At 42.4% G+C, this 24464-nt stretch overlaps 1 protein-coding gene across 1 annotated transcript in view; it reads right to left on the reverse strand.

Moving 5' to 3' along the window:
• The window catches only part of camk1db (calcium/calmodulin-dependent protein kinase 1Db), a 28681-nt gene extending 10602 nt beyond the window's left edge, over positions 1–18079 (reverse strand). The window contains exons 1-3 of the mRNA XM_085412591.1: positions 17379–18079; positions 3832–3963; positions 1574–1648 (exon numbers count right to left, since the gene is read on the reverse strand). Coding sequence (XP_085268717.1) covers positions 1574–1648; positions 3832–3963; positions 17379–17473 — 302 coding nt within the window. The 5' untranslated portion in view covers positions 17474–18079. The remainder of the gene's footprint in view (positions 1–1573; positions 1649–3831; positions 3964–17378) is intronic.
• Between the last annotated feature and the right edge of the window lie 6385 nt (positions 18080–24464).

The following is a 24464-nucleotide window of genomic DNA, read 5'->3' on the forward strand; positions in this document are numbered from 1 at the left end:
CACGAAAAATCTTATTAAGTAATTCATTCATGACAACAACGTGGAAAAATGGAAAAAAAAGTGCAGCTTAAAGGTCTGAGAAGTGATGGCAGAAGTGCCTTAAACCTGCTATTTTTTTGAGGAGGCTAGCAGTTAGCAACTTCTTTGGTTAGAAGTCTGCATAAATGTCTATGAGAAAATAAGCCTACTGTTCATTTGATCTACAGCCCCAGTAAACCTTTTCCTGGTGAGTCTGGCATCTCAGTAGCAAGTTTCACATGTTCATTCTGAAAATTACTTGTCCCTGTTACTCCTTGTCCCTGTTAGAGACAAGGAGGACAATATAGCAGGCTGTGCTACAATGTAAACATGAGTTATCCCTTGTTTGTTATACCCTCAGAAGCTACTGCTAAAATGCCCGAAACTTCACTTGAGGCTGGATCCAAAAGTCAAGTCAGTGGGCCCAGTTTTGGTGAATAAAACAGTAATAGCTTATCAGTCCACTACTTAGCATTTGTTAGCAAGTATCTCCTGCTGTGAGATGCACCCACCAAACCTGCTTCCCTTACTTCAGGGGTGTCCAACTCCAGGCCTCAAGAGCAGGTGTCCTGCAGGTTTTAGAGGTGTCCTTAATCCAACACAGCTGATTTAAATGGCTAAATTACCTCCTCAACATGTCCTGAAGTTCTCCAGAGGCCTGTTAATGCAATAATCATTTGAGTCAGGTGTGCTGACCCAGGTTGATATCTAAAGCCTGCAGCACACTGGTCCTTGAGGCCTGGAGTTGGAGACCCCTGCCTTACATGATACCGCTGCACTCTCATTCAAATATCGTATCGTTTAGCTCCAAAATAAATAAATCAATAGCCCGCAAGTATCCCATATGGCAATGCTGATGTTACAAAACAGTGACTATGTCCATCTTTTATATACAGTCTATAGCCACCATCCGATTTCAAAAACACTAATATGGCAACAAGGTCGATCCTCAGCACAAGGTCTGAAAAAGGCACTTCACTGACCAGCAGATCAGCTGTCACTGTGGTTACGTCCATCTTTTATATATAGCCTGTGGATCTATGCACATCTATCACATTATCTGTGATATTTGTTTCTTTCTTAAAAATAAAATTCAGTAGTGTCCATTATAAGCATGTAGCTCCTTGTAAAATCTTTGTAAAAGCTCATGCTTTTTTTTGCCTCTAAAGTTAAGCCAAGCTAGCTGTTCCCAAGTGTTTCCAGTCTTTATGCCAAGCCAAGATAACTCGTGGGCTCAGCTTCATGTTTACTGAACATATAAGGGAATGTCAACAATATACTGATTATTATCTCTGCAAGAAACACAAATGTGACCTAAAGTACTGCATGGAAACATACTCGTTAGTTGTTGTTGTTTTTTTAAATTGCACTACTCTTACAGAAATGGACTCCTGTCTCTTTAAAGCATTGCTGCATTTACTTCAGCAAAGATGTCTCAAGGATATTAAAGACACTTACTCAAGCAAAAAAAACAAAGCAACAAAAAACCACATTATCAAAATGACAAGCCAAATGGGAAGCAAAGAGCTGACCAGTGGTGGCTTGATGTACTTACAGCTGCATTATGAGGTACAGGTGGTTTGAGCTCTCATAGATGTCCTCCAGAGCCACTATATTCTCATGCTTTATCCTGCAGAAGGAGAAAAGAAAATTCACTTTTCTTGCTGTCAGCTTCTGTTCATTTCAGCACAGGCTACAAATGAGGTCTAATTAGACTTTTCTTTGGTTAAAATGATGCCCTGTCGACTGAAAGCCCTTTTTGCTTTCCATTATAGAATGTGTGCACGTCCACAGTTACGAAAAATGAACCTAGTGTAATGTATTGCTCATACAGGGTGGGGGAAATTAAAAAAAACCTTTTGTAAATGGCAGCGAGTGTGGGGATTCTTAGATGACACGGAGCGATGAGTCATGAACGGCAACCCCTGTTAGCAGGAGCACCTGAAGAAAATAACACAGATGCTGGGAGAGCCTGTGTCCAGGTAACCAAGATAGGGGAAAAAAAAGTGTGCAAAGGCAAGGTGATACACAGATGACAGAGCATCTTCAGAAGGGCCAGTGTGGGGGTGGAAAAAGAGGAGGCGGGGAGAGTCTCAAAGGACCAAACAATCTTCACAACTTCTCTCCTTTTCAAAGTCCAGAATGAAAATGAGGTTTCGGTTTGAGGCCTGTTAGACTAACACAGACGAGTAAAGGGTAAGAGGACGAGAAGGAAAATGGATGCGTAACCATGACAGGGAGGGGGGGGAAAAAGAGAGGAAGTCAAAGGATAGCAACTGTAACCAGGCACTCACTTCAAGAGTGAGTGATAACTGAGCTTCTTGCAGCAATTACCCATCAGGCCCTGGAGGAGGATGGAGTGTCACCTGGTGTCAGAGCAATCCTATCATACCCTGTAGGTGTGTGGGTGTGTGTCTATGTGTGTACACGCAAAATAAATCGATAGATGGGATTAGGTGAGGAAGTCACTTAAGCCCGACAATGACTGTTAAATAAACTGAGACTAAATAAACCAGCTCAGGGTTGCAGAGAAAGAGAAACAAGTTTCCCCAGAGGATGACACGAACCTTGCTAAACAACCCTGCAGCTGGGTCAACAAAGTTCCTCGAAAGGCCACTTGAGTCTCGCTTCATCATTCAGTGAAGTTAAAATACCAAACTTTAAATCAGAGATAAACATGGCACAGTAAAAACAATTTAACAGAGATTCTGCCAGGCTTCACTGACTTGGAGTTCAGCAATGTTAGCTTGAGATAAAAGGGTTTTTGTTTATTAAGGGCACCATCTGTCAAATATTTTTTTGTGTGTGGATTGTAAGCATAGACTGTATATAAAAGATGACCACAGTCATAATTAAATTACCCACTGGTGACTGCTTAACATTTTATGAACACCATCTTGGTGTTTTGAAACTTGATGGCATTAGCGCGAGGCGGCTCTAGCTGAGATTTTTATGGGGACAGAGCAAGTTCGTAGAGGGCCGTGAAGACCTGGTTTGGTAGCCCCTACTGTTCATTCAGCTGAATTCTATTATTATGCTTGCACTAAGCAATGCAGTTCGGTAATAATGAAAAACTTAAACATCCATCGCCTGATAAGTTACTGCAGTGCAAGTTTAATTTAATTATTTGGTTAACAGTAGCAATGTGCAGCAATCATGGTAACAAGCATGACGGAGCTGATGGGCCTGTGCAGCTTCAGCTTCTACAGCTACTTTTAAACCGCTGAAAATTGCAAAACAAATTAAATGTGTTGAGGACGTTGTGCGCTCACAGTCAGCTGTTCTAGTGTGTGGTGAGCTCATTAATTCACTTCTGCACCTAAACAACATCTCTCTCCTGTTCGCCCCCTGCTTTGCCTCTGCAATCTAGAAGATATTTTTGCACTTTTATGACTGCTACATTTCTTTATGAGTCCACTGAGCGTGTATGGTTGTAATTATGTTTAGCATGTCTGAATGGAAGTGCATTTTTCAGCTTTGTGGAATAGCAAAGTGTCTTGAGTCAAATGTCCCCCCCTGTCATAGCTAGCTGTTCGCCCTCTGTATACGCTCTGCTCCCAACCCTGAACCCAAGTCTGCTGTCTTTTTTATACAGTCTCAGTGATTGCACTGTCCTGAGGTCTGTGCTCCAGTTCTGGTGCATGAAATTCTACTTTATGAGTCAGGTTCTTTTCCAGATTAGCAAGTCTCTGTATCTGTGCAATGTGCAGTCTTCTCACGAGCTTGGAAGCATTAGCTGATAACTAGGGCACCGCATCATCCAAATAGGGTCACTTCTGGCACTTTTACATGCAGCCTATGTGAGGTACCTACTTCCTTAGGACGGCAATTTCGTTTTCAATGCTCGTCTCCTTCCCCTTGAGCGCTTTTTTCGGGATACACTTGATTGCAACCATCTTCCCCGTGGCCTTCTCCCGCGCCATCACCACTTCAGAAAACGCACCGCTGGAAGAAAGCAAGACAGAAAAAGAGAAAGAGTCCTGCTTTATATGCGCTCAGACAATATTGACACATCATCAGTGAGTAGATAGGGGGCACTCAGAGGCACACAGGCCAGAGTACACAAACGGCATATTGGGAATATTTACTGAGAACTGGCCAAGTCCCCGACTATGGCCAGCAGCCTTCTGTGCTGGCGTACGCTTGACGCTTGCGCGCAGCCAAAAGCACAGCAAACACTTTTAAAACCTCGAAAAACACCCATTTAGGATGGCAGATAGCGTGTCTTCCTCTGCCATCTGCTTCCATACGTGAGCGCCTTTAAAAACAAATACCAAATTAGGGGAATATTTGCTCAAGCAATCTGTATCTGTTGCCATGATACCACATAGATAATAAAGCTTGCTGAGCAGGAAGCGTGGTGACTTTTTTCCTTGTTTTTATTGCACACCTTCAGGATGGTTCGATGTCAAGCTCTTAAAGATTTACTGGGTCACGTGAGCTGGGCTTATTATGATCTAAAAGGCAGATTATTGATTAGCACACAGTCTTACAACTCTAATGTCTTTCATTAGGATTAAAGGATAACACAGAGGAATTATTATTCAAAAAAGGTGGTGCTATAATATATCATGTAATTATTATAAGAAGACTCCTTATGACAAAATTACCGAGTTTCTTTTACTCAAGTTGCAAAATCAACCATCACATTTAAGCCCAAAATAGTTTGAAATATTTAGGTTACTTCCTGTATGTTCCTTTTACATCTGAAGGAGCAGACATTAGGGCTTCCTCTTGCAAGTATATCTATATTATCCACTTTTCCGGTTTCTACGTGCTTTTACATGTTGTTCTTATTGTAATGTTAGAGAATTGGTCGGTTCTCGGTTGGTGAGAACAGGTCTCCACCGGAAGATTCTGGCAGCAGATCCAGAGCACAGTAAAGACCACAGACACCAGCTGCAATTCAAGATAAAGGAACTGGAGTCTGTGCAACCTGCAGGATGAGCTCCTTCCTGGAGAGGCATCTGAATGATAAATGACTACTACTAAAGTACCACGGCCAGTAGGGCTGTGCCACATCATGTTACTGAATTTCCCGGAGGAACCCACCCGAGGGATTAATAAAGTTTCATCTATGTTGTCTGCAACAATACCAAGTTTAGCAACAAAATCCATCTACATGCAGGCTATAACGAAACAAGCCCAGGCATGTCTGAGACGGAGAGTCCATGTCCGCCTGACAACAGTTTAGTTCTTCAAGTACTAAATTGTTGTCACAGCTGCTCCAACAAAGCATAGTATGTTTCAAAATATGCAAGAAAACAGTTCCAGCTAAAGATGGAAACAAAAAAATGCTTCACAGAAAGAAAAATATCCACATCATTTATTACAACCAGGCTACCGAGGAAGAGCTGCTACAGCTGGCGACGCGTCACCCAGAGGTGTGGACTCGAGTCACATGACTTGGACTCGAGTCAGACTCGAGTCATTAATTTTATGACTTTAGACTTGACTTGAAAAAATGTTCTAAGACTTGTGACTTGACTTGGACTTTTACACCAATGACTTGGGACTTGAATTGGACTTGAACCGGTTTACTTGAAAAGACTTGATATTTTACCCCAAATATAAAATTTAACATGCATATTATATAGAGATTGAAAATGTGACGTCATTCACGGGTAGAACCGCAAAGGATTCTGGGAACTCGTGGCAAGCGGTACTAGCGCACGCAGGCTTTCAATTAAAATCAGTTATACAGCGATAAAAAGAAACACAAAAATGTCAAGAAGCCGTTGTATTATTAACTGCAATAGCCGGTCGCATGACAGCCACGGGAAGCCGACGGGTAAAGAGATCGGTTGTTATCGGATTACGTCGTTGAAGAGAAATTGTTCAAGCCATGTTTCCGAAGTAACAAAGATGCGACGGATGGCCTGGATTGCAGCCATTCAAAGATCAAATATAACGTCCCAGAACACTCCAGCTCACAGGTTAGTCTGCTCCAAGCATTTACACGAAGGTCAGTGTTTTTTAGTAGTTAATACGTCATTTTCATAACATAATTGGTGATATAGGTTACAAGCAAGTCTGGCGCTGAACAGAAATGGTCGCGCTATGCTCCTTTATTTATTGTGCATAAATAGTGAATTGTCCTGACACAATATTGCGTTTCGCTTCTGTTATTATGGTACATTGACAAAAACATATGCTTTTATTCACAGGATAAAACAGGTTTTTTGTATCACTAATTGCCCAGTACGATTACAGCATACAATATTGTTGTCACTGCTACATTTCTGTGATGCTACCAGAAATTATTTCCACTACTAATTAATTACCGTTGAGCTCAAAGGTCCTATTAATAAACGGTTAAGGAATGTATATTTATGACGACAATTTTTGAGACTGGTAAACTTATGATACGTACGATGGTCTTTCGTTCTACACGGTGCGTTTCAAGGTCCTGCACCCATCCGTCGGTAAACTGTACCTGGGCTTGTTGCAGTGACCGGAAGTTACTAAACTTCATGAGTGTGTGCACTCACTCCAAGAACCGTATGATTATAAATATGCATATAAATATGCTACAATGAGATAGCTGACTTCATCTAACTAGCAAATGTTGTCCAGGCTACGTTGGTGATACAGTTTTTTTTAATGTGTATGATATTTTTGTCATGCGATTTTAAAGCCGGTCCTACAACCGCATCCAAGAATAACATGCAGCTTATCTCAGAACTGTCGGTGAAAATTATTCTTGGAGCTAGGTTTAATTGAGCTGCATTTTAAAGAGGTGCAATTTCACAATTTGTGTATATTTTCTAAGTTCACTATTTTGTCATGTGTTGAGAAAAACACAGATTTTAAAATTACATGGTCTAATATTTACATTTAGCATATAACTGCAACATTATTTTTTCGTTTTTTTTTTTTTTAAAGACTCGAAAGGACTTGAAATTCAAAGTTTCAGACTTGTGACTTGACTCGGACTTTTACACCAGTGACTTGAGACTCGACTCTGACTTGCCTGACATTACTTGAGACTTGACTTGAGACTTGAGGATAAAGACTTGAGACTTACTTGAGACTTGCAAAACAATGACTTGGTCCCACCTCTGGCGTCACCCCAGGAAATAAATGTTTCTCTCGTGCATAGATGATGAGTATAGGCAGTAGGTTAAACTCCCTTCAACCCAACGCCATAACCTGATGTGCACCTCTCAAGAAAAGTAACTGCACATCGGGTTATGTGGACACAGCACGCTGAAGTGGTTCAGCTGCTTTGGTGTGGGGCGATCGTGGCTCAAGAGTTGGGAGTTCGCCTTGTAATCGGAAGGTTGCCGGTTCGAGCCCCGGCTTGGACAGTCTCGGTCGTTGTGTCCTTGGGCAAGACACTTCACCCGTTGCCTACTGGTGGTGGTCAGAGGGCCCGGTGGCGCCAGTGTCCGGCAGCCTCGCCTCTGTCAGTGCGCCCCAGGGTGGCTGTGGCTACAATGTAGCTTGCCATCACCAGTGTGTGAATGTGTGCGTGAATGGGTGGATGACTGGATATGTAAAGCGCTTTGGGGTCCTTAGGGACTAGTAAAGCGCTATATAAATACAGGCCATTTACCATTTCCCGCTGAAGCATATTTTTTTTCAGTTTTATTAGGTGACAGTACTGACAAGTTTTTTTTAACTATTGTCAAAACTGGAAACTTGTTTCAATAGATTCACACTACTAATTGGGAAGTACGTGATATTAATGGCAGCTCATTGGAAAAGAAGGAAAATGCCCTTCGTTTATTACATTACTGGATCAAAATTAAAGTCTATGTGTGGATATACAGAAAGTGAAGATCTACAGTGTTCCTAAACCCAGTGCGACTAACATCAAAGGCTCCATTATGTTTTCATAGTGTAATCACCACCTCCCAACAGGCTGTAAACTCAGCGCCACTGGCTGCAGTAAGTCCCACCATGGCCATCAAATCCACGCTAATCCCCCATCCCTCCCTCTTACAGAGGGGGGAGGGTCAGTCAGTATCGTGGTACACAAACAGAGGCCTGTGTGGGCAAACGCACACTACTTTGTTGCAAAGCCATGCTCCAGGTGTGATGAGGTGGAGTGCACTCACCGCAAACAGAACGGTGAAGGCTGGAAGCGTGCGCCCTTCTGACTTGACCTCATTCTGACATATGATGTGGGACCATATGCAAATTCAAGGGCTTGTGCAGGTGAATGAGTTGGTGCACTACTTGCTGGCCTGTTACAGCACTATCTTCCCACCACAGCTGCTGCTGCCATTAAGGCAATGGGCGTCATTCTTATTCAGCACACGCCACCAATTTCCACAGCTGTACGGACATTCGAAGTGCAAAATTCCTCCGCCATCAGCACGCGCCGCCTGACAAGCAACTCTCGAGCGTGGTTTTTCAGAGCATGTGTTCTGCTTTCTGCAGCAAAGGAAACACAATGAAGAAAACCACAGGAAGCCTATGAACTCACTGAGAGAGCATGGTTAAGGGTGTATAACACGGTTTCGGTCCCCCTTGCTCACTAGACTGACAGGCAGCAACATCACTTCCTGTGAATGACAACTTACAATGTCAATGCATGAAGCATGACAAACTGTGCTGCAAGCTCTGACTCAATTAATTCTATTAGTTCATCATTCACAGGAAATAATACGTGTGATCTCTGCTAGAAGCATGCATATGGCAATGCTGCTGCCCACACACTGCGTGTGCACATGCATACACATGGATGCAGTTATGCAAGAATTAAACTGATCAGACAAAAACTAAGTTTGCCAAGTAAAAAACTATTAAAGCAAAAGTGATGAATATTTTCAAGCTCCATGTTTCAGATTTGAGAATTGACCTACTCCAATCTAGCAAGTGGAATTAGTTTAGTATTTTATAAGCTGCATAATTAACTGGGGAGTGACAATAATCATTAGCGAAAGTGCAACTTAACTAAACAGCCATTTGGGAGCAGCACTAAGTGATGAGAGAAAGAGTCATCGAAATTGGACCCTTTATTGAACCTTATCTCAATATATTACGCACAATGAAAATGACTGTATGCCTGCAAACTGTTCCTGACCCAGTGTCAAAGACTGCACAATCAAGTCAGCACACTGACTCAATAATGTCTGAATTTTAAGTTCCTCCCAGAGCCACAGAGCTCCCCGTTTCGCTGCTCTTGGATGACAGAACGAGCTGTGTGTGACAGTCTGCAGTCACACAACACCACCATGTGCAGATATCCAACTCAAACTGGCTGACTAATGCGAAATGTGGGCTGCTCTCTGTATGAAACCAGAGGCTGATGCTGCAGATGCAGATGCAAAGCGAGCCTCCTATCTCTCATCTAGAAGAAAAAAATAAATAAATTCTAGGCCACGACCTCAGCTGGTTGTTCTTGGCGATTATAAAAATGCGGGGCAATTTTGACGGAGGAAGTACGTTCATGGAGGTGGTGGCGGGCTTTGACAACAGAGCCTTGCTTACTGATATTCACAGACGGTGCCTGCATTGTGTTACTGCGGGGTAATCACACTGATTCATCTTGTGTAAGATGCATTAGAGCGGGCAGTTACGCAACATATGGGATGGAAGAGTCGGAAGTCGATAATCCAGGTAAGGTAATACCTAAAGTCATTCCTGAAAAGTGAGGCGACACCTTTAAATCAGACACAGAAGCGATGATGAAACCTGAGTCGAGTTCGAAATCAGTTCAGGGAAACCTTGTGGGCTCCCTCATTAAGACTGGAAACCAAAATCTAAAGTCAGGCTTGTAGGATACAACATTTTCTCGCAGAAGGCTAAACTGCTACGATGGTGGCTTAATTTTACAAATTTTCAGCCACGATCCCTCAAAATCTGCTATCATCAGTGTGCAGTCTTTTATTGTCTATGTGGAACACATAAAGTAGTGCCCTTCAGCCATAAATGAAACCATAGAAAGTCTGGTGATTACGCTTCTCCACAAAGATGAGTCAGGCCTTGAGCACACAAACTTTCACAGGACCTGAAAATGCATTACAGAGAATGAACACACTACACAAGAATTTCTAAAGCCTAAATTGTTCATCAGTCCACAATAAGGCAACGTGTCCACAATGGAAATTCAGGAGTGTTACTCCTCTCCCTAGGAGTGGGTGTCCTGCAAAGCTCGCACCAAGAGAACAGCGTGTAATCCTGAACGAGGTGATAAAGAACCCGAAGTAACAGCTAAGCACCTGCAAAAATCTCTACAACTTGTTAAAAATCCCATTATTAGGGGGAAAAATAAAATTCTGAATAGAAATGATGTTAATGGAAGGACATGAATGTTCCACCAAACTTCTGGGATGTTCTGCAGGCAAGGTGAGTTAGAAGCTGAATATGGCACACTATGTTTGAAGCTTAGTTGAGGGAACAATGAAAAAGCAAGAACTTTTAGAGGAAAGTGCGATGTGAGGAGAGGTTGGCAGATGCAGATATGACAAAAATGACCTGAAGCAAACCACTGAACGGTCAAAAGAAAAAGACAAAGATTCAACATCATTGCCCTGATGTTAACCAATATGGGATGCTGTGGCAAGACCTGAAATAAGAGAAATTTTGATGATATCTGACTGTTGTCCAAGTCTCGTCAGCAGCTGTAGGACTCATCTAATGGAGGTTGGTGCTACTAATGGAGCATAAGCTGCATCTGTGAGCTTGCAAAATACATCCAGTCCCTTTAAAACTTCAAACTTCTGGGACTGATCTGGTCAGTTAAGCAGAGGGGTTTGTTAATCAGTTTCAGCTGCTTTGGTGTTATTAGGTAGTTCGGCTCCACCCGGATGGCATATCAATATGTGCCATCGCCAGAAGGTCTGCTGTGTCTCTCAGCACAGTCTCAAGAGCATGCAGGAGATTTCAGGAGAGGTAGTTACTCCAGGAGAGCTGAAAAGGGCCGAAGGTACTTAACCCATCACCAGGAACGGTATTTACTCGGTTATGGAAAGAGAAACTGGATCAGTACTGCCAGAGAACTACAAAATGACCTCCAGCAGGCCACTGATGTCAGAAACAGAGTTCATGAGGGTTGTCTGAAGGCCGACGTCCACCACTGTGGAACCCAACTGGCATTTACCATAGATTACCACAACTGGCAGGTCGACCTGTGAATAAACTAGAAATTAACAGTTTTTCAACAAAAATGAATCTGGCTGAATCAACTGACACAAGAGTTTGCCACTTACTGAATGAAGAGATTTAGCACTTTAGTAATAGAAAAGAAAAATGCAAAATATTGTCTGTAGTAGAGTAGGCTGAATATTTTAAAGTTGGGTTCTGGTTTAAGAAATGCCAGTTTGCAGAAAAATAAATCAAACATTCCCTGCAGGAGGGGGATTTCTCTCCAACCAGCCAAAAATGGCTTTCTGCCTGTTAAACGAACTCGACTAATACATCCAGTGAAATCCAGCAGCTGTTAAGGTCCCTACAAGTGGAGCTGGGAGCCATTATTCTAATACCCTGTGGACCTCAGGCTACTTTCCAGTAATGTGCAATTTGAGGTCACTGGACTGATGATGAAAAAGAGAGCGATGGTCAGTTTACAGGCTGTTAAGAGCTACTGGTGCCCACAAAGAGCTGAAAAAAAAAAGGTTTCTGCCAAATATTTCCCAAGAGCACAAGATAATCTTGTCTGAAACCACAGATCAGTCTGTCAGATAGCAGCTGAATTATTTTAATAAGTGCAATTACATTTCCTGTGCTCTGATACAGGGCAGCTTTGTATCCTTCCAACTCTCCGAGTACACTGGATAACACAACATGGCTGTGCAGGCATTCACTGCGGTCACTTTCACGGCATTCATGCAGCTTTCAAGGACCCAACTTGTTTCAGAGAATTATCAATGCACAGAGGCAACAACAGTCACTTCAAAACCAACAAGTGGGGCTCTGTGAGAGGACAGCTCAGTTTAATATTGGTGTTTATTTATGAATGTCAAACTTAGAGAAAAAAAAGATAATTTTCCTAAACTGGAAGCTAAGTGAGGACAACTTTGACACTGCAATTTCAGAATGTGGGATGTAGAACACATCACAAAACACTCAAAGCAGATGTAGTTGGAAAGCATTTTGGACTGCATTTGAGCCACAAAATGTAGGGAAATAAATAATGTTTTAGAAGATTTGCTTTAGTGAAGTACAGGTGTGCAGTGCTCTATGCAGTCCTGTGAAAGTGCTAGGCACACCATTACTGCTTCCACGGGAACTGATAGGGTAAGTAGCAGCCAAGAGCTGATAATCAAATACACTTGATTAACTGATCATCAGCAAGCGGGAGAACCTCTATAAAAGGAGAAGTTCTGGCAGTTTGCTGATCTGGAGCATTAAGGTGTGCATTAACACAATCCAAAGTCTTCCCAGGAGTGGACGTCCCAGCAAATTCACCCAAAAATCAGACCATGCAATGCTCAAAAAACTGCAAAAAAGCCAAATATCTGCAGGTCTCAGTTAGCATGGAAAATGTTAAAGTTTATGACAATATGATTACAAAAAGACAGAACAAGTCTGGCTTGACAGGACAAAGCTTCTTCTCTCAGAAGAACCTGGTAACACAAGTTAGCTTAGCAAAGTTACATCTGAACCAATCACTTCTGCAACAACGTCCTTTGGACAGATGAGACCAAACAGGAGATCTTTGCTCATAATGAAGATCAAAGCAAAGCATATCAGCACAAACACCTCATATGAACTGTCAAACACGGTGGTGGAGGGGTGATGATTTGGGTTTCTTTTACAAACACAGGACCAGAGGCATGTACGACAAAGCAGAATTATATCTTATCCAGGTAACTTTGTGGTTACCGGGGTTTTCTGTACTTACAAAGAACAATCATTTCTTACTAGGGTGCATCCCCCATAGTAACTTATTCTGCAAACCTAGCCTGCTCAAGGAGTTGAAAATCAACAGGTATGAAATCACCGACTATTGACCAATCAATTCTCTGGAAATCAGCATCACTAATCAGCAGCAAGATCGATTTTTATTAGTGTCTAAAGTTTTTGTGTTTCCCAAATGAACATCAGTAATAAATACAGATTCTTAGATGCTGTTTTCTTTCTTGACTTTTTCAACTTTTTTTTTTTTTTACCAATAGGCTGTAAACAGTCTTGCTATTCAATATGCATCAATAGATGAATCAAGTCACCTATTTGTTCCTTTGGACTTTATATCAATCACAGGTAGACTAAGCCTACATTTGAATTCTGTTTTTGTATTTACATGCCATTAGAACATTAAACATCATTGGGGCTTTCGATGAAAGAATAAAAACTAATGGTCCAACGAGATCATAATCCATCAGATTTTCCCACAGTTGGCAAACAGAATAAATTTTATTAATATAAAAGTTCTTTTCCACTTTTACTGACCACAAAAGGAGATCGATCAAAACAAATAAATGTGATTGGTCAGATGATGCCAGCACCACCCCTTTCATGTGAACTTGCTCGTATCTAGATCAGGACAACCAGGGTTAACATAGCAAGTTGATAACACTGGCTTCACACAAAGCTGGTTAAGGTAAGTGGATCCAGGTAACTGGAAAAATACCCTCTGCATGTCGGGTTTTCCTTCATTGTACCTGGGCACGTTGCAGTCACCGAGTTAACCATGAACTCATCTGCATCCTAAAGTACTGTAAAGTGAAATGTGAAGCCATGTTTTCAAAGCTTGACTGAAAAACTGCTGAAAACAAAAAGAATCAAGGTGGTGCAATGGTCCAGTCCAAGCCCAGACCTCAAGCCCATTGAAATGCAGTGACAGGACATTAAGATAGCTGTGCATAAATAAATGCCAACAAACCTCAATGAACTGAAGCAGACAAGGGGGACAAAACTCCAAAATTCCTGCACAATGATCGGAGAAGCTGATGACGCCCCATGGAAAACAACTACTAAACATGCAAGCTCTAAGGAGCCTGAAAAGAAAGTGACTGGACTAATTTAAATTTCTTGAAGACATTTCATCTTTTATCCAAGAGACTTTTTCCAGTTCTAAAACCAAACGCTGGAGAGTCCCAGGTATTTAAACCTTATCGGCATTTAAGAACCTGTTCCTTAGACCACCATGACCTGGATGACTGAGAACCTACAGATTTACTAAACATGCAGTTTTTATATCCCATTGACCTCCGACAGCTATGGTTCACCCCTATTCATTTAGAAAGGGGTCCTCAAATAACTCCTAATAAGCATTACCAAAATGGCTTGCTTTAAAAGAACGGGTTCATTCTCAAGTCTCTCATAAAGTCGGGAGGAAGCTGCTGGTGGAGACCAAAACAGAACAATTAAACTGGGGTTAATATTAAGCCTCTGTTCATCAAGTGGACACAAACGTAACTCAACCTGAAGAGAAATGTGGCCGGTGTGTTAACAGTAAGTTCAAAATTTTAAGCTTTAAAGATAATAAACTATGTAACAGACACATTATCTATATCAAACTCATCTGTGGCATTAAATACAATCCAATTATCGGGTTGCTGAAGTGTCTCACCTCACTGCATCTTACATAAGACTCACTTATACAAGAAATCTTGCATAATGGACTTAAAATGTTTACACAATGGGGAAAATAGCGTGCTGACAGTCAGACTCTAGTATGTTAGTAATATCTCAGTCAAATACTTCAAAATCTCACAACTCTTCGCCCACTGGGATGTCTGAAGCTGCACTTGGGTAACGTCAGCTTACTTAACTTGCTCCAACAGGCTATCAAGCAGCTTAGGGGCCTAAAATTAGGCCAAAGTCGAGCAGAGCTGAAGTGATGAGGACTACCTTTCAGTGGTGAAGATCTCATTAAATCAACAACAACAAAAGAGCTGGGAGAGAAGAGCGGCCAAGACCATTATAGTGTCACGGCCACAAGCTTCCTGTTCTAAAAGTCCTATCAGTTTCTGATCAGCCGCTCTGGCCTCCAGCTACTGTTCGGATCTCATCTCTTTGTTCTCGTCTTGTTCGCACCGATGTGAACTTTCTTTGCAAGAGGGCATCCAAGCATCTCAGAAACAATGCGGGCAGTCGTTGCAAAGAAACATTCACCTCCTTTATCTCAGGAGGTGTGATCATTGCGGTGTGCGTTTGAGAACGATAACACATTCAGAGCGTTTCGAAGAATAAAGGTGACAAGGTTAAAATGCAAAGATCCACTCCAAGCATGAAATGCATGATTAAAGATCAGTAAAATTAACTTTAACAGGCAGAATAGCCATTAGTCCAATGTTACTATGCATCAGGTTCTTAGGTTTGCCATTGTAACATAAGAAGGAAACACTTGTGAAAAGCACATCAGAACAAGAGCACAGTAAATTTTTTAATGAGCTTTCCATGTTTTCTTTGGCAGCAGGACACTTCCAGAGGGATGATCCCTCTCGGACAGCGATTTGGAAGCCTGACAACTGAACCAACAGTTGAAAGGTGGAGCAAGAGGAAGAAGAGGAAGACAATCTGTCCCCTCCTTCGACCAGCAGCACTTCCTCTTCCATTTTAATCCCCAGCGAAAGCTGCGAGCTCGCTGGGCTTTTGTGCCCCAGGTGGCCTGTTGTGAACCCGGGAGTGCAACAACAAGCCACTTCCTGATTAAGACGCGTAGGAACAAGTAAAAATGGCCCTCACTCGAATTCAGCCAGCCAGGCAAGAGGAGTACACGCTGTACGGTGTGTGCCATTACAACCGAGTGCTGACGAACCAGCCCCGCAGATGTGTGCTGGGTCGTGGGCGGAGGGTTGTGTGTTCCTCCAACCTGGCCATTGTGTGGACAGTAAGTCTCAGTGAAGATGATGATGATGATGATGATGATGATTCACTGGTCTTATTCAGAGGCTCTTCACACACAAATGAAAGCCTTGCGGGGGGGGGGGGGGGGGGGGGGTGAAAAAAAACAGAAAAATCAGAATTGCCTCTAGGCAGGAATGTCTGACTGTTTAGTCCAGCAGCTGAAGTGTTGAGTGCGCTTTATGAATCACCAATCTCAGAGAATTTTATGATGCTGCTAGAAAAAAACCAAAAACAAAAGAAAGCACAGCAGATCTGCAGTCACGCTGAACAGCTCAAGTTTCCCCCAAAATGAGAGGATGATGATAGGATACAGACTAATCAAAGTTTACACAAGGGGACGATGCTCCGAAGAACAAGCCACATAACCATAGTGACCAGAGACCTGTCTTTTTGTTTTTTTTACTGTGCTTCACACCAGTTTCAGCTAAATTAAAGAAAACAAACACGTTTCCTTGGGGAGACTCCATCCCTCAGCATCTCATAACAACATCAACACCACAATGACTACTTCTCAGGAAAGAGGAGGGGGAAACCATCTCTCTGGGGGGGGGGGGGAGCAGAGCAGCGAGAACTGCACTCTGTTAAACGTGTGATAACACCTAGCAGTCTATCACAAGGCTGCTTGGATCGTGTGAGCACGACCTGCTCTGGCTGTCTCCTGTCGCTCATTCACTCAGGCTCTTCTGTCTGTGCTGCATGACTTATTCAAAGAAGAAAAAGACATGAAGTCAGGCAGCACTAACAGCAGACCAAAATAAACTGTGGAATTCGCCTGCTCTGTGGTCCAAGGGCAAGGGACTAAGTTCAGCCAAAGATGAGGGGAGTGGAGGAGTGGAGGGTGGGGAGGGGAGGGGAGGTTTCCCTAAAAACAAGTCCACACAAACCAGAGCACAGCAGTTTACTGTACAAACAAGAATCTGCCACAGTGACACAGATCCATAAAACCCCAGACGTGATCTTTCTCAGCTCAAATACATCCCTCTGTTTGGAGAAGAGAGTCAAGAGGCCGACAGAACAAGGCACAACACCCACTAAAGTCCTCACAGATGGCCCCCTTAATTTGGGGGAGCTGATTTCTTCATCATCATCATCATCATGTAATGCAAAAGAGGCCCCCGCTGTCTTTGTCACAGTTGTGCCGATAAATAAATGTCAGCCTTAACAAAGCTCTGGATACACGCGTCAGTCCTGGGAAAAAACATAAAAGCAGAAACATGCCGCAGTAGTTTCTGAATGAACCATGACATAACGGGGAGGGGGGGCATCACGCGAGTCTGACTTCACACATGATTAAGATCCCCTTCTCCCCCCCCACACACACACACACACACACACACACACACACACACACTGAACAATAAACTCATCAGGCTCCAGGTCTGGGTTTAAAACGCCTCTATCAGCGGGCTGTAAGTTTCTGCCTGCGTCTGTCACCGTCAACCAGTTAATTCAGCACACATTCAACAGCTGTCAGTCAGCGCTCATTTCCGCCAAAACCGCTACACTGTGGCATTGTTGTCTTGACACCAATTTGCACAAGTGGACACAAAGTTGTTGGTTTTCTGTTGTTGTTTTTATCCGCCCGCAAAGCCTGCGTGTATCGCGTTACTCACGTCCCAAGGACTTCCTTGAAGTCAAAGATTTTCTTGATGTCATCGACATGCTTTTTCCAAGATCCATCGCTGGACTCGCCGTTTTCTTTCGCCATTTCGCGCAGGGGTGGGGGGAGGAGAAGAAGAAGAGAGAGAGACAGAGAGAAAGAGGCTGCCGGAGGATCACCAGTCGTCTCACCCAACCCAGGAAAAAAAAAGAAAAGAAAAGTAATGCACTTCTCTATTTCGCCAAGGGATTCCTGGCTTTCTGTCAGCACAGTCTATCTTGCCTCCTGAGCCCTTGCATGCAGTCAGGCAAACCCAAAGGGGGTGTGGGGGGAGGTATGTCCTACTCCGAGAGGTTATTTCACTAATCTGTTTGACGTAGCGGATCCCAAGCCTGAGCTTCCCCGGTGCTCAGATCACTGTGACGGGGGAAACACAGGCTCTCCCCCTCCTCCTACCCCGGGCGGGATTCAGTCAGTGTTCATGCGGCGATGCTTTGAGCAGAGGACGGGCTACTTGCAGGAGGATGACACTTGGCAGTCGCATCCGAGCTGCTGTGCCATCGAGTCACACCGACCGCCCTGTGGTTGTTATAGCAATAGGAGGAGTGGGAGGTTGCTGCTCCCGCCTATCTATCTGACAGCGCAGGCAGCGATTTAAGTGTTCGCATTGCAGCAAATCACCGGCCCGCTGGAAAGTCCTGGAGTCATCGGTGTCAGCGTCCGTCTGTGCAGCAAAAATAGATTGTCACAGTTAACACAAGTCTGTGTTTCTGCGTCTGGGTGTTGCACATGTGCGTTGGATTTAGAGGCAGGTGCGTAGCTAGGAGCAATAAGGGTTCATGAGCAGCAGGGGATCCTTGTTTCCACCCACACCCCCATTTCGATTTTCTGCAGGGTTTTTTTTTTTTTTGTCTTAACTTTTTAAAAAACCTAAACTCTTTTATAATGTCAATTGTTGGTGTCTCTACTGAAAGTAATTTACAACTTTTTTTGTATTCTTAATTGTTGAGGAAAGGTTGAAATAGTCGTCTGCAAGCAGAACTGCACCATGAAAAGATAAATATTTATGCTGTTTCCAAGTACACTAGCAGTCCAATCAGATCGTCTTTTACAAAGCAGGAAATGTCCTTTCTGTGTGGACTTTGCATGTTCTCCCTGTGTTTGTGTGGGTATTCCAGCTTCTTCCCAAAGTCCAAAGACATGCATTTAGTGGAGTTATGTTAATTAATTATTCTAAATTACCCATAGCTGTGAATGTGAGTGTGAAAGGCTGCCTGTCTCTCTGTGTTGGCCCCGTGACAAGCTGGTGACCTGTCCAAGGTGTACCCTGCCTCTTGTCTTATGGTCACTGGGATAGGCTCCAAACAGCCAGAAGACATTTTTAAACCATTTAACTTTTATCTGTAAATTCTATTACAGGTGTTGCCTCTTTGCCCCCGACATCAGCTTTATAACCTGCAATGCAATGGGCTCAGTGTCTGGATTAGTTGGCTCAGAAGGATAAGAATTAAACTCCAGAGCAAGAGGTCAGGAGTTTGAGAAGTGTCTCCTTCTTTGGGCCAGTATGATTTGTGTTTACAAATCAACAATTTTACAAACACAAAAGTAGTAGTTAACTAGGGCTGAGCTAAGACCAAAATAACAAACACCTCGACAACAGAGCTAGCCTAACCAAAAGCTCCCCCCCCCCCCCCCCCATCTTCCAAAACAAAAGGCATCTCAGCTCTACTTACTCCTTCAACCATGCACACAATTATAATTGATGTTACAAAAAATACTGGATTTGGAAAACAAACAAGTGAATGATCCTCTCTACAGACCGTGGCTATCTTGACTCCTTATGTAAGGTGTGGTCACCAGCCTCGAGCCAATCGTGTTTGAGCTGCACCTCCACATTTCAGCATATTCTACCTCTTCATAGAGGAAGGAACACAGCAGTTGCACACAATGACACAAAAATAACACAGCAGTCATAACAGTTCTAATCAATAAGACCATAATATAGATGAATTCTTGAAATTCAAGAAAGTCCTATAAGGATGTCCGGGCAACAGCGAGGTTACGTCTCTGATATCGGCACAGCTTTAATGTCGGAACTATTAGCACAACTTTTGGAACTATTGAACCAAGACATGAAGAAAAGAAGGTCAGCTGACGGTTAATCAATTTCTAAATGTTCGCCTGGTGGCCTGACATTGGCCTGTTGTTGTACATTTCCTGTTGTCAAGACAACCGTTCTCATTTGGCTCAACATAAGCACCATCTAACGCCATCCCTCAATTCAGACAAAGAAAAATATTTTTTTTAAATAACACTGACCTTTTATTTAAGTAAAGTAAAGTTTGGATCTTCAGTCATTAATTAATGATTTAGGAAAAAATAAATAAATACAAAAAATTTCTGGCTTTTGAAGTAGAGCATGCTCCACATCAGCAATCATTGTGGCCTTTTTTTCATCTTCACTAAACACAGAAACAGAGTTTCAAAATGACAGTTTACAACAACAGTCATCTTTGGACTCTCTACATTGAAGGGTGGGGATCTTAAAGTGTAATAGAGAGAACCTGGAGAATCCTCTGTGAACAAGAAAACAAAAAAGGGAAATCGTCCAGCAGAACCAGGCTCAGACAGGGTCAGCTTTCTCCCATGACCAGCTGGGGGTGAGAGGAAAAAGAAGAAAGAAAAGTGAAGCATAGAGAAAGAAGACAAAAAACAAAACTACAGGAGGAAAAAAGTTAAAAGCAAAAGCTGCATATAAAGACATCAGAAGTGAAAGAGAGGACAGTGGGGGAAACACCTCAGGGCATTGTGGGAAGTCCCCCAGCAGTCTGACCCTCTGCTAAGTGATGTTTCACACTCTGATCCTGCCCTAATAAGCATGAAATCACAAGCTTAAAAAAACCTTCCTTTAATGATGTCACACCCTCTATCACATTGCATCATATCCTGTCTATCTGGTAGTGTGTGTTAGTGTGTGCCACCCTTCTGGTCTGTGTGACAAAACCATTTAATCTTTCACTTACTGTATGTGATCAAGATTTCTTGTAAAGAAACATTTCATGATCATCTGAACGTGTATTAATTATGTTAGATTCTTGCATCCTTTCACCTTCAACACAATAAAAAAAAGAAACCCACCAAATTATGTCATCCTGGTTTATTTAATCCTGAACCCAAAATGGGAGATTGGCGGCCAGGACAGGGTACTGATAGCTGAAGGCTCCGCCTCCCATTCTAGTTTTGAAACCCCAAAATGCCTTTTGTTAGGATAACATTGTACTATGAGGTATTTAAGATCGATGGGGCATTGATGGAGTTTGTGTGTAGAGAGAAGGATTTGATTCTGGATTTGACAGGAAGCTAATAAGAAGTTGAAGTGGGAGAAATATGATTTTATGGCTCCTATTAATGCTCTTGCTGTTGTATTTTGGATCAAATGAAGGTTTTTCAGGAAGTTATTCGGAAAACCCGATGACATGGATTTACAATAATCCAGCCTAGAATTTATTCTGGAATAGCCAGACCTAATATACCTCCATTATGAAGTTTTTCAGATATACTGTAGCTTAGTCACTGAGAACTTTGTATGGGAAGAAAATCACTTTAAATTGTTCCCTGTTTTCAGTTGAACTGTTGAATACTGTAATTTTTTTTGAAGGATTCCTCCTCTGATCAATTGCGTAACTTGTTTGGGAGGACATTGTCGTTTTATTTAACTGAATGAACAATCAAGCAGAATAAACACAACTAATTAAATCAAGGTCATGACTTAAAGCTAATTTTCCTCATTGCTTTACACAGAGGTGTTGTTCCTTCAGTCTGCAGAAAAATCATCCACCCACTTTGTTTTTGGATTTTTGAATCCAGCCTCCAAAAGTATCGATTATCTCATGTCTTTCTTTAACTGGAAAACAGCCATTTAAGAGTGCGGCAGCCTTTATTGAAATCTCATGTAAAAAATACGAGAAAAATATGAATGCAGGACCCAACAACTCTGGGTCCACTCTAACAATATCCTGTCTTAAGCTGAAGTATGATTATGCAACTGTAAAATGGTAAATGGCCTGTATTTGTGTAGCGCTTTACTAGTCCCTAAGGACCCCAAAGCGCTTTACACATCCAGTCATCCACCCATTCACACACACATTCACACACTGGTGATGGCAGCTACATTGTAGCCACAGCCACCCTGGGGCGCACTGACAGAGGCAAGGCTGCCGGACACTGGCGCCACCGGGCTCTCTGACCACCGCACCACTGACAGAGGCGCCCCAGGGTGGCTGTGGGTAAAGGGATCTATTATACTCCTTTACAACTGTGCATTTTTACTGTTGCTGAGCATTATCATGCTGAGCCTTGGTGATGCCCCTCAGTTGAACCTCTGTCTGAAAAAATCTGCTTCACTTCTTTTCCCTTTAAGCCAGCTTTCATCTAATTTGCTCTCCGTCACATAATGGTTAGAACCTGTGTGCCAGATATGACCACATAAGTAATATTCACTGTCAATGACATCATACAGAAATAAGAGAAGGAAAAAAAATGGACATTTGTGAAGCCTAAAGTTACTGGCTCACAGTAATTCCCTGTACATATGTTAATTTATTTGAAACTATGCCTGCAGATGAAGTTCATCAGACCAAAGATATGTTGGAGTTATCTGGCTTCACTCACCAGAACATCATCAGGTTACAGGAAGGTGGGTATAAACTTGGTAAGTCAATCACAGGATTTCCCCAGTCTTATTACAAGCCATTCTCATTAGAGGGGTAACACTGACCAATCACAAACAGCAGTATTTGAAGCAAGGAAGGACAGGGTGTTTACACTGTGAGGATTATTTGACATCACCGTCACAGCTTTATCAGTAAGAAACTGGAGAACCACATAGATTACAAGTGTTATCCTTTTAATGTTTAGTTAATGTGCATAAAGACAGTTCATCCTTCCATCCGTTTGCTTGCACTTATCCACTTCAGGGTAGCAGGGGAGCTGTAGTCCCTGCAAGGAAGCGGGATTACCTGGTGAGAACCCATGCAGACTCAGGACCTGCTGCGAGGTAACGGTGTTAACCAGCATGCCCCCTGCATAAGGACAGTTTTAGTTTTTATTCCTTCCAGCTGCAGTCTTGGTGGCGTTTGCAACCAAGAGGGAAAAAGATATCCAGAAATAGGGCTGCATTATTAAGTTCTCTTTGATATTTGGTCTGATTGGGACCTGATGAATGTAAAAACAAAAAAATACCTGATTTTTTTTAACCTAAATTTTGTTTCTAAGAAAAATCAGAGCCATATATGAGGATATTCATTTTCGATACAAATTTCAATAGAACAGTAGCAGTAGAGTGTCCTCGTAAGTGGATATTAGGCCCCTGTAGAGCAAGATTTAGTATTTTGGTCTAAATAACCCAAAATGTGATGTCCACATATGTGGATGCCAGGTCCTAGGAGGTTAAAGAATCTGTATTTCTCACAGATGGTGAGGGGGAAAAAAACCCTGTAGACCAGGGGTGGGCAACACCAGGCCTCGAGGGTCGGTGTCCTGCAGGTTTTAGATGTTTCCTTGATCCAACACAGCTGATTCAAATGGCTAAATGACCTCCTCAACATGTCCTGAGGTTCTCCAGAGGCCTGGTAAAGAATTCATCATGTGATTCAGGTGTGTTGACTGTAACAGGGCAGCCCTTAGCGGCTGGAAACACAGTGAGACAGACCAAGGCAAGTGTAGTGGAACAAAGTATTTATTTGCTATATGGCTCTCCTTAAAACAATTAACTTGTCGAGCTTCTTCACAGCACAAAAAATATCCCTCTAATGACAACTGGCAGCCTTAAATATGTTCAGCTGTCACAAACTTAACCATTATTCCACTCTCAGGTAAATTCTTAAATCCCAACCTTCCACCACAGTATACAATATATCAATAAGAATAAATAAATAAATACATTTTCACATTTACATATTAATAAATACTTCACACTTTAATGTTACACCAAACCCAATATTATAAAAACCCAGAAACCCAAGCACAAAAAGATTCACCACACTCTCTTTACCAATGGTCTCTCCCGGAACCTTTAAATGGTGTCTGGACCCCCGGGGAAACATTTGCCCAAACACCTTGAAGAGGACACAGGCAAGAAAGGTGAGTAATCATTAACTTACAAACACTTATTTGCACCACTTTTATCCCTAGATTTCACACACACATTTGCATTAGTTTTCCTTATTGGTAAACCTTAATCACAATCTCAATCACCATTCTTCTCTCCTGACAGACAACCACCACATTCCTTGATGAGGAGCAGCTGTGCAGGATCTGAAACAAGGCCACCAACTGATTTTAAAATTCCCAATAAATAGTCAATAAATATTTAAACTTCTTGTGTGCAAATCCATGCTTAAAGTGCAATGCTCATAAAGTGCTTGATAAGGTGCTTTTAATAAAGTGAAAGGTGTGCTCTAAAGTGCTATACAGACAATACAATATAAATAAATGCAGTAAGGGAGTCCTCTTCCTTACATTGACCCAGGGTGAGATCTAAAACCTGCAGGACACCGGCCCTCGAGGCCTGGAGCTACCCACCCCTGCTGTAGACCCTCCTTCTACCTGCTCACAGAGATCCGAGGTATCTTCCACAAATGTGTGGCTGTAGCTCAGGAGGTAGAGCAGGTCATTGACACGCTAAAGTATCCTTGGGCAAGATATTTACCCCTAGCTGCTCACCAGTGCATCCACCAGAGTGTGAATGTTAGACAGAAAGCACCTAAGCATAGAACAAAGTGCTTGTATGAATGGGTGAATGAGGCAAGTTGTATAAAGCACTTTGAGTAGAGTAGAAAAGCACTAAAGAAGATTCAGTTCAGTCCATATGGTGACACCATTTCCCAGAAAACTGATTGGTCAGTAGGTGGTGATTTCATACCTGTTGATCTCTAATCTAAGACTAATCTAACCTGCAGTAATCTGGAGCAGGTTATGTCTGCTGCACAGCCCAGTAACAAGTGAAGCTGCCCTTTTAAAAATAAAAAAATAAAATCCAGAGTTAAACTGGAAGTTAGTGGAATAAGCACGAATCCTGCTTCATGCTACAAACTTCAGG

Source organism: Rhamphochromis longiceps, linkage group LG7, assembly GCF_057381845.1.
Source record: "Rhamphochromis longiceps isolate RC_006_pf linkage group LG7, R_longiceps_female_GT1.1, whole genome shotgun sequence".
Classification (NCBI taxonomy): domain Eukaryota; kingdom Metazoa; phylum Chordata; class Actinopteri; order Cichliformes; family Cichlidae; genus Rhamphochromis; species Rhamphochromis longiceps.